The sequence below is a fragment of the Rhamphochromis longiceps genome, linkage group LG10, assembly GCF_057381845.1.
Source record: "Rhamphochromis longiceps isolate RC_006_pf linkage group LG10, R_longiceps_female_GT1.1, whole genome shotgun sequence".
In the NCBI taxonomy this organism is placed as follows: domain Eukaryota; kingdom Metazoa; phylum Chordata; class Actinopteri; order Cichliformes; family Cichlidae; genus Rhamphochromis; species Rhamphochromis longiceps.
Genome location: NC_140566.1, coordinates 3,223,303 through 3,234,154, shown reverse-complemented (window position 1 = coordinate 3,234,154; position 10,852 = coordinate 3,223,303). Strand labels below are relative to the sequence as shown.

At 44.2% G+C, this 10,852-nt stretch overlaps 1 protein-coding gene across 1 annotated transcript; it reads left to right on the top strand.

Annotated features, from left to right (window-relative positions):
* Positions 1-203: 203 nt before the first annotated feature.
* On the top strand, positions 204-10,454 carry wnt11 (wingless-type MMTV integration site family, member 11). Its single transcript, XM_085419858.1, has 6 exons — positions 204-453; positions 1,989-2,184; positions 4,365-4,609; positions 6,456-6,733; positions 6,827-7,119; positions 9,436-10,454. The coding sequence occupies exons 2-6, from the start codon at positions 2,102-2,104 to the stop codon at positions 9,608-9,610; spliced, it is 1,074 nt and encodes a 357-aa protein (XP_085275984.1). The 5' UTR covers positions 204-453; positions 1,989-2,101; the 3' UTR covers positions 9,611-10,454.
* The last annotated feature ends 398 nt before the right edge of the window (positions 10,455-10,852 follow it).

Here is a 10,852-nt window from a genome sequence, read left to right as displayed (position 1 = left end):
GATCAGCGCGTGGACCATTCATCATCAGTGACACGCTGTAAGTCAGTCCAGCTCCCTGTTCCGGAGCACTTTCAGTCCAGCAACATTTCCCAGTAGCCCTGCATGCTCGGCTCTGGACTGCTTTCTTATGCTAATGCAGGTCTGACATCAGCAGTGAGATCAAAGTGGGGCAGGGGTACTTTAGAGCTGAGTCTGCCCTCATTCAGGCTCACTCACTCATTCTCCTCTAGCCCAACCTTGCTCTGTCCCGCTCGCACTCACTGACCGACACGGCTGTGGTACACACCATGCGTACCTGCCCGGAGCTATTCTGCCACCCCGTGCTGGATTTTACTAAAGCGTCTGGCTGACTGCGCCACGGACAGCTCTGTTGAAAGGATACTGAGACTGGGACTGGACTTTTCTCCGCTTCTGTTGATTTATTGAACGGGAAAGCCGAGATCGACGGCAAAGGTGAGCCCCAGTTTGGCTGCAGAAAAAGCCCCACGGGCTGTCTGAGAACTCAGTGCGTAAAAGTTTAGGATAGAAATAGAGGAAGGGAGTTTTTGCTGGGAAAAAACGGCAGGAGGAATTTTTACTAAAAATATATGAAGACTATTGAACCCTGTTACTTTGGTTTGCTGGCACAGATTAAAATTTAAATTTGGTGTTTAAAATATAAAAACGTCGACATCAGCGTGCGTCGTGAGATTTGACTAACAGCGTTACAGACTGATGATAAGATGACATTAGATTTAATTACATTAAAATATGATTGTTTTGCATTGAGTGTTAGTAGCCAAGCTTCAGAGGCCACAGTCGTTCGAGGGGGAAAAGAAGGACTAAATAATCCACGATGCGCCCTGGCTCGCTTAGCCTATCTCGGCGTGATGAGGGGCTCACGTCTGGTGTGTGTGTGTGTGTGTGTGTGTGTGAGTGAGTGAGTGAGTGAGAGAGAGAGAGAGATAAAAAAAAAAAAAAAAGGTTATCAGCCGTCATCTTTTAGAGAGAAACACGAGCTGCCCCTTAGACCGCTTTAACCAGCAGGGCCCGCAGAAGTAAATCTGGACAGAGGGAATTACGCATTTGACGCCAAACTGCAAACAAGGGCCGACGCTGTTCTGGAAACTTTTTTTATTCGATTTAAAAAAAAATCTTAGAGCATAAAGTAGGCGTTTGAAAGGTTATTAGTCACACCGCTAATTAATATGTGTAATTTTGAAGGGGCCAGTGAGCGGCGAGGAGCGGAACTGTGCCTTCACAGAGCGCCGTTTATCAGCCGTTTATTACCTGCAGCGATAACGCGCTCACTTTAAGCTGCCTTCAAAGAGCTTTCAAATCAGCGGGCAGATAAACGCCTGTGACGCGCTCCCTGTCCGCTGGCCCTCCATCTCTGCCTTGATCCTCGCTGGTGTTCTCCTAATGCCAGTCTAAATTGTTGAGATTTTTCCGCAATTTTTACAGCCGAAGAGAGCAAAAAAAACTAAAAAATCTTAAATATAAAAATTAAAAATATTACTTTCTCCAGAGCGTTTAATTAAAGGTTCTCCTTCTGCCTCGAACCAAAAAAAAATATCTCCCTAAACATCACATCAGGAATGATCCTGCGCTTTGTGGTTAGTATCAATGATTAACTGTCTTTTCCAGGTTTTTCCAAAATAACCAAAAGTAGGCAAGAAATAATTTTGACTTCTTTAGTTTCTAGTGTGTGTATCTGCATATTTAAGCTGAATGGATTTTCTCTGTCCTGTCCTTGAGTGCTTACATTGATGCCAAACTGTTTTCTTAAGAAGCGCAGGCTTACTCATTTCCATTTTGTCTGTCTTTGGTATTGTGCGTGTGTGAGACTGCTGTCAGAAAACTCATCTCATCCCTTTTTATGATCATTGCTTCAAAACTCAAACACGCAGTGTTTTCATCTCCCTCTTCACAAAAAGTCTGGAAATGCTTCAGCTTGGCGCATCACGGCAGCTCTAAATCATTGATGTTTTCTTTGTGATTTATCACAGGGTTTAGAAGAAGGGGCATCGTGCCGTGAGCGCTGACCTTTGAGTCTGAGCCGAGAAGTTCATCGAGTCTTTTGTGTTTTGTGTCCTGCGTAAGCCGGAGCTACTGTCCAACCATGAGGGGCAGCTCTCATGTCCTGCCTCTTGGTGTGATCGCGGCTCTGATGCTGTCTCAGGTCTGCTCTGGCATCAAATGGCTGTAAGTATTCTGTCGTTTTGCCATTTTTACACAACGCTTTGCTTTCAAGGAGCGTCAAAACAGATGACATCATGAAGATACACCACACTGCTCTTTGCTGCATGTTTCATAGAGGGGAGGGCTCATGGCAGCTTTGAAATGGGCCCCAGCATTCCTGCACTGTTTCTGCTGGTGGTGGTGGCGGTGGTGGGGAGCTCTGTCCATGTGTGGTGATGAGTGCTCCAGCGTATGAAACCATGCCAGCAACTATTTTGTGTTATTGATTGTAATGTGGCCTAAGTAAGAAAAAAGAAGAAAAGACTGCATGAATATTTCAGTTTTAATTTACCATCCACAGTATTCAAAGGCAGAGAGCAGGAAATAAAATCGGGCTGGCGAGGCCTCATGGTGGCGCAGACAGTGATGTCACTGCTTTCTGCGTGTTGTCCAGTTTTTTCCTCAAATCATAAAAAACAGCTCGCTGCAGAAAGACGCAGTGCAAGCTGAAAGAAAGGACCATTGCAACTACTTTCTGGTACATGCAAACAATAACTTCCCAACGAACAAGTCCACAGACATCCAGGTTTTATTTATGTTCGTCAATCTTACGAACCCTGGAAGGTTTTCTTCACCGTTTTCATGTCGCTTTGTGTGTTAACATTTTCCGTCCTTTTTTGGTGTTTGTCTTGTTTCTCTGACCTTCTGGGAAAAGTCTGCATTTAGCTGTAGCAAAAATATCTGTGACTTCCTATCAGAATGAAAAGTTGCAATGCTCATAGTGGGAGCGCTTGAGCAGATGTGCCAACGAGCGGTGGGATGGCACGCACCAAGTCCCAGTGAGAAGTCTTACAGTCTTCATAAGGACGGAGGTGCAATGCCAAACGGATGCGGCTGTAAACACCTGTGGGTGCCAAAAACTGATTTCCAATGTTTCTGTGTCATTTTTTTCTGTGTAATATCTTTATGTTGGTAAATAGACTTGGTGAACAGGGTTTACAAAGGGGGCTTATATATAGAATTAAAACATTATCTGTGTTTCAAGTATCTTTATAACTCTGTGTTATTGTACTCACATTATAACCAATCCGGTCCTTTATCCCCACTTACAATATTTTTACTGAACTATTGTAATATTTCCTCTTGGCCAACTTACTCTTACAAAAGACATTTTTAATGTTAATGAGATTTTTTTAACTGCATAAATAAAGGTTATATAAAAGTCGCTGCCAAAAACTGATAGCAGCTTCTACCTTGTTACACGAATGTTGTTTGTGGCTCAAGATAACTTTATATCATCCATGAGGGATGCATTTGACATATGTTTCACATATTATAGTCCAACAAGTTACTTATAGCAGTTTAAATACGAGCAATCAGTTTTTGGCAAATACCGGAAATCAGTTTTTGGCAGACGATCACTTTTTGGCACAACACCGGCACAACACCAGGTTACTGCGAGCCCAGTGGAGTCACAGCTTTTCATGGGGCACAGAGCGGCGGCTCCTCGGCCTCCTAATGCAAAACAGGCCATGGTGCAGGCTGCCCTGCTCGGTTCTCACAAACCAATCAGCAGTGTGCAAAGGGACAGATCCCACAGATCTAACCTGCTCCACCTGTGCTTCCTCTGTCACATTCATTCCCAGTAAATTGTTCAAATCAAATATGTGCTCCCTTTGATAGTGATTTATGTCAAACCGAGGCCACAGAGGGCAATGCTTCCTGCAGAAACACTCAGACGATAAGGGGATCTACAATTTTCTATCTGGCTTCTAGATTTTTTGGCATATCCTCGAGGCCTCTCGTGCACTTTAACCAAAGACCAAGAACGTGTCACGTGTATTTTATGAATCTGCAGCTGACTTTCCTCTGGAATTCTCACCGTGATAAGATGGTTTTCTGCTGCAACGCATGCCAAAAACGTTTCCCTGCCCGGAGCGTTATCTGCTGCAGTTTTCCAATTGTTTGTTAACAGCCAACGTGTCTCACTGTGGGCTTGAATTGTGCCTGCGCATGGAATTCAAATTGCTTACACACCATTCCAAATAAAACTCACGGCGTGCCTGCATTTCCACAAACGCGATAATTTAACAAGTCATAAAACAAGCCTTTGTTGCCGTCACCATGGCAATGAAAAGAATAAGTACTAAATAATGTATGCTGACACAAAAGCTTTTGTTTCTGCTTCTTTCCACTCCACGCAGAGCGCTGTCTCATACTCCCGCATCATTACACATCAACCAGACCCAGCACTGTAAGCAACTGCCCGGCATGGTGTCCTCCCAAGCTCAGCTGTGTCGCAGCAACCTGGAACTCATGCAGACCATCATCCAAGCTGCTCGAGAAGTCAAGAAGACGTGTCAGAAGACTTTCGCCGACATGCGCTGGAACTGCTCCTCCATTGACATACCCATCGATGCCCCGAAGTACCGACCAGACCTCGACCGAGGTACGCTTTATAAACCGAACAGAAGAACGGGGCAGAAGGGGCTGTTGCCTTTAAAAACATGCTCCTCGTGTTTTATGCCCACGATTCTATATAGTTTGATACAGAGAGCCAAATCACAACAACAGTTGCCTCAAGCTGCTCTATATTATAAGGTAAAGACCCCACGATAATACAGAGAAACCCCAACAATCAGGCCGTGCCGTATGAACAAGCACTTGGCGACAGTGGGAAGGAAAAACTCCCTTTTTAACAGGAGGAAGCGTCCGGGCTCGGGGGAGGTATACACATGTCTGCTGCATATGTGGTTCCTGTCTAAAAATAACCCCTGACACAGATTTTGGCCTTTTGTAAACAATTTTTAGTTTAAAGACTTTCTTTTCCTGCCAGCATGTGTTCCTGCAGAGCTGTACGTTCAGCGATATATAAATTATGTCACTATTTCTGAAATCTCCTAAAAAGAAATTCATGCTGCACTATTGCTTACAGTGTGACAGTTTTATTTTGCTAAAAGTATTTTTGAACCAGCAACAGGTGTGGATGGGATTGGATGGGGCGAGAGGGGTAGCCATGGCTGCCATTTGCCAAATGAACAGGAAATGGCTCATCTCTGTCTTTGATCTAACAGCCCACGCTCATACGTGATTTCTTCCCCTTATTTGCAATTGCCCCCCATCCTATAGCATGTGTGCTTCCCATGTGCGCACATCACCACCAATTACATCAGCGCTCACTCTGTGTTAGAGCATGACCACCGATGTTTGAGACAGAGAGAGATAGAGAGCTTGAACACAGACTGTAGAGAAGGTGGCCATGCAGAAGAAACCTGATGAGTCTTTTTCTTTTGTCTTGTTTAAAAGAATCATTTTACATATATAATCTTGCAACGATTATACGGAAAATTTGAGCGTTATATGTCTGTGTAAATAGACTTTAAGGTACTTTTTCTTGTGAGGTTCCACATAATGAGAGAAGACTCCACATTTTCATTGGCTATGTGCAAAAGAAAATCACAAGTCACCACAAAGTCAGAATGTATGCAGATTTCTGCATAAATGCGATGGCCACTACCACAGAGAAAATTAAATCCAGCTACAACAAAAACTACTGAGATGAGGGGAAGTGGGTGGAAGGCGATTCTCTGGTTTTATTTATTACTTTTTTCAGTTATTTTGAATTTCACAGGAGGATAGCACGACACAGTACATGTGAAGCTCACATTATCACGAAGATATATCGAAATTTCAGACTCACCCTTAGATTTGGTGATACATTGCTCTAAATAAGTATACTCTGCGCTCCACATTTAGTTTGTTGGGATATGGTGAGGAAGGAGCAGCTATCTCGGAGTTATTTACAAGAGATGGCAAAAATAGGACAAGAAGAAAACGGCAAAACACAGAGAGAAAAGTTAACAAGCAGTAAAGGCTTATAAACTCGTGGGAATCCCCCCAGCAGCCTGAGCTTTATAGCAGAATAACAAAATAATGGGTCAGGGTCACCTGACCCAGTATGTCCTATTAGCTTTACTAAAAGGAAAGCCTGAAGCACAGGCCTAAAACCTCGTGGTTACTTCTTTGATTATAGTATCGCTAAGTTTTATTACTTTCATTTTTCTTGTTTGTAAACTCTTGGAGAAGAAGAAGCTGTCCGATGACATCGCACTAGTCTTTAGCCTGGTGACGATGATAGGGAGTGTAATCACTGGTTTCATACTAACAAGGGTTACTGATTTCCAAACACTTGATTTGAGAGCAAAAGTTGTCTTTTGAACTGCTTTGAATGTCAGCGCTGCTATTTTACGTGGCATATTTTGCCTTTTCACCTTTGCTGTTTCTGTTTCCATCAGGAACAAGGGAGGCTGCGTTCGTCTACGCCCTGTCTGCGGCTACCATCAGCCACACCATAGCGCGGGCGTGCACCACTGGAGATCTGCGGCTTTGCTCGTGTGGTCCCGTCCCGGCTGAGATTCCAGAGCCCGGCTATCGCTGGGGCGGCTGTGGTGACAACCTGCACTACGGTTTGATTATGGGCTCCAAATTCTCTGATGCTCCCATGAAGATGAAGCGCTCAAGCTCTCACGCCAACAAACTGATGCACCTACACAACAGTGAAGTTGGCAGACAGGTACAGAGTAGAAGAGTGAAAAAAATGCAGACTCGTTTCCATATTTGCCTGTCCCGTATGTCGTGGTTTAACTCCCTCCATCTTCATGTCTAGGTACTGAGAGAGTCAGTAGTGATGAAGTGTAAGTGCCACGGTGTGTCTGGATCCTGCTCTATAAGGACCTGCTGGAAAGGACTGCAAGACCTTAGGGATATCGCCATGGACCTTAAGACCAAGTACCTGTCTGCCACCAAAGTGGTTCACCGGCCCATGGGGACACGTAAGCAGCTGGTGCCCAAAGACATTGACATCAGGCCGGTGAGGGACAATGAGCTCGTCTACCTGCAGAGCTCTCCGGACTTCTGCTCCAGGAATGAAAAACAGGGCTCTGTTGGAACGCAGGGCAGGTAAGACAGCCACGATGCACCAGTTTGTGCGTATGTGTGTGTGTGTGTGGGGGGGGGGGTTATTATAGCTCTCTGAGCATGAGTCAAATGAACACCACAGCTATGTAGCTGACAAAGAGGAAATGATCAGCTCTGAATGTCCGCTCATCCAGGATGTTGACTCAAGTGCTGTCCTGCTTGGTGGCAGTGTTTGATTTACAGGCTGGCTGATAACAAGTGCTTGCCCCTGAGAGAGCCTCGTCTGTGGTGTGTCTGAGCATGTGCCACTGAAAGGCCCACTGTGACTGGAGTCCTTGTCCCGCTATCTGAAATGAATACGAATGTGGTTATTCTTAGGGCCGAGGGCACTATAGCTGATATTGATTTGAGAGGGCCACACAAACAGGGAAATCTTTCATTGCGCCACACAGATAAAGATTTACTTTGACTGCTCACCTTCAGTATTTGACAGGGAGGGTGCTCCTTTGTTAGAAGTTAAAGGGAGAGGTTGGGCTAAGAGATGCCAGAATAATAAGACACACATAAGTTTATTTAATTTCTCTAGTGTATGTTGCTGGAGACCGTTCAGGTCCATTATTTCTTTGTGAATTACAGTACAGGAGGATAAAGTTCCTGCTGTAAAGACCTGATCTTACACAGATTCACTTCAAGTCCTTTCAGAAGTGTCGTTTAAGCTAAACTGATAAAAGAACAATGACCATTGAATGCTTATAAAAACCTCTCAAAAAGACTTTTTTTGTTTTAAGGTTTTAAAATGTTTGTTGTTGCACAATTCCCCAGCAGATTTCAGGGTTTCAGGAGTGCCATGCCTCTCTTTTATGGTATGTGAGACGAGATGCGCACTGGTTTACAGGAACACATGTAGTTTTGTGGACTGGAATACTTCCATTATACCAGAATACAATCCTGGCTGTATGAGCTATGGAGGATATAAATATATAAATAAGACCACCAGACATGTGTGCACATATAGCATGTGACTAGCAAATCATGCGTCCTTCAGCCTGATGTCACTGTACAGATAAACATGGACATGCTTCATGTCAAGGACACTCACTGTGCTTGCTGCATCCTTTTGGCAGGCTGATAACTGCAGCAGCCTCACAGTCTGCAGCATTAGCGCTCCTGCAAAGTCACCAGACAGCTGTTTTGCTGTTGTTATTAATTTAAGTGTTGATCTGATGCTAACTGTTAAGCGTTCCTGTGTGCCTATTAATCATTTCTGTTAGTATGTAGGCAGATTTTTCCTGCTTCCCGGCTTCATAGTCGAGGAGCTGTTTTGTTCTTTATCGTTTTAGCTGCTTGACTTTAAGCGTTTTTGTGCTTGAGTCCTCATGGCTGCTCTGTGGTCAGGTATATATAATGAAAGAGCATTTAAAGGCACTTTTCTAGTCTTTGTGACCCTCATTTACTTGCATTCTTTATTTTATAGACTTTACTTACATCTAGGGCCAATTTCGAGTCACCTGACATGCATGTCTTTGGACTAAAGCAGCAGCAACGGTTTGCCAGTTTTTCTCTGAGACAATCTGGGACAGGCAAAGTTAATGTGAGCCGCACTCTGTAAAATAATGGATAAAGCGTGATCACCGGTGCAAAAGAGTCACGTCCCCAGAAAGAGGCTGGGCTTTTGTCTCAAATGACTTTAAACCAGCAGATGTGAAACCACAGAAGATACTTCTGACAAAACATAACTGTCCGGGGTGGCAGCTCCCACCGATGTCATAAACCTGTCTTGCATTCTCAATGACTCTTGTCCCTCTTCCTCCCCTTCTTTCACTCGCAGCGCAGCAGCCATTAGCTCGGTAGCTCTCTCACCCTGCTGGTCATTAACACTTTGCCATCATAAAACAAAGCAATAATGTGAAGAGGGCCAGATAAAGAGAGGGAGGGCAGGCCTGTGTACTCGGTGTGATTTATGGCGGGGCTATTCTCTGCTCATTCTAAAAGATGCCCCGGGCTTCTAAACGAGAGGCTCCAGAGCATCCACCGGCCAAAGACAAGGAAACAAAAAGAAAAAATGGAAGAAAAAAATGTTTGGGAGAAGGAGAGCGCAAAGGTTAAAGCGCAGAGTTCGGTCAAACCATTTTAAAGGACTATTGTTGACTCTCGACAGGCTGCGAGATTGTGCAAAACGTTTTAGAATGGAGCTGTTAGCTTAATTGTCTCGGGCAGGAACTGGAAATATTTTAGCTTTCACGGCTGATTGCTCGCTCCAAAATGCGCCTCCTTTGTCCTTGCCTCGGCTACAGAAATCAGCTATTGCAACGGAAAATTAAAGTCACAGTCTAACTGCATGTTTTTCATGTCTGTCAGGCAGTGCAACAAAACCTCGTCAGGCAGTGACAGCTGTGACCTGATGTGCTGCGGCCGTGGCTACAACGCGTACACAGAGAAGCTGGTGGAGCGTTGCCACTGCAAGTATCACTGGTGCTGCTACGTAACCTGCAAGATGTGCGAGCGCAACGTGGAGAGATACGTCTGCAAATGAGTCCACCAACCTGCCGGCCCGACCAGCAGCCAGCCGGCCGAGGCTTCCGATTAACCAAAGCACTAAAAATACAGAGAAGGCTTACTTCTGTCTTAAGCTTTAGCACGCGTCTCTCAGTGAGAAGCGGTCCCTTCTTGTGTCAGTGTCATTTTTGTTTCCCACCAAAATCCCCGAACTACCAACTGGGCTTCTGAGCTTTTGCGCTTCACAAACCTGGAGTGTGGAGACAGTGCCAGTCAGTTCATGCGAAGACCGCCGTCCTCCTGGGTAATTTCTTTCTCTTATTAATGATTATAAATCCCCCAAACAGGGCTACTGGGTCCAAGTCTATTTCATTCTATCTCTAATAAAAAGAAACAATATTGGATTCGATGCTGGAGGAGAGAACGTCGCCTTCTCTCCCGACTAGACAAAGGCTTACGTTTGGCTTTAATCCACAGAAATCGAAGGGTTCCCGTGGATCCATCCTTTTTTTAGGTACTTTTCCAACTTTTTTCCTCTTCAGCAATGGACTATAGAGGAAGAAAAGCAACATAAAGGGAACTTGAGCATTTTTCATTCACGGAACATATCTGCAGTTGATGTTTTGGACTCACGGCATGTATCCCGTGTGGATCGTGACATGGATGCATCCCTGTGGATTGAGAGGACTTTCTGAAATGGTGCATTATCTCATTTTTGTCTGACATGCAGGCAATTCCAAATATATTCTATTTTTCAGAGCATATGAGCTGAACTCATGGATTTTTGTAAACCACTTTTGTGTGGATGTACATACTGTTATTTTGTATACTGAAATAAAGAAAGAAGTATTTATAAAATAATTAAATGATCTTCACTATCATCTTTACTTGGATACTGTATTTGTTTTTTCAAGACTCATTAGATAGAGTAATTAGTTTTACGCTGAGCAAATTTAGGTGTAGCTCACTTCAACTCCAAAAGGTCATAAGATGCCAGTTAACCACAAATCATATTGTGCAGTGATTGTAAATCAGCTCAGCTCAGTCAGTAATGAGTTGCAGAGTTCAACAGCCTATTGGGATCCCTCTCTGAATTACCCAAACCCTGGGAAACTGTTTGTTTGGACATTCCACCTCCTCACAAAGGCCATTGCAAAAGGATTTTTGTCACTCCTACCACAGCTTCAGCAGTCAAACACTCATCTGTCTGAGGCCCAGACCTCCAATGCGCAAACATGGCGTCTTTAAAAAAAGACTAATCTAATTCAGTTTGAACATA

Excerpts from the sequence above, each read along its gene's own strand:
- wnt11 (XM_085419858.1), top strand. The coding sequence starts at position 2,102 with ATGAGGGGCAGCTCTCATGTCCTGCCTCTTGGTGTGATCGCGGCTCTG. Across the intron at positions 4,610-6,455 it reads CCGACCAGACCTCGACCGAG|GAACAAGGGAGGCTGCGTTC; the intron begins GTACGCTTTATA and ends TGTTTCCATCAG. Across the intron at positions 7,120-9,435 it reads TCTGTTGGAACGCAGGGCAG|GCAGTGCAACAAAACCTCGT; the intron begins GTAAGACAGCCA and ends CATGTCTGTCAG.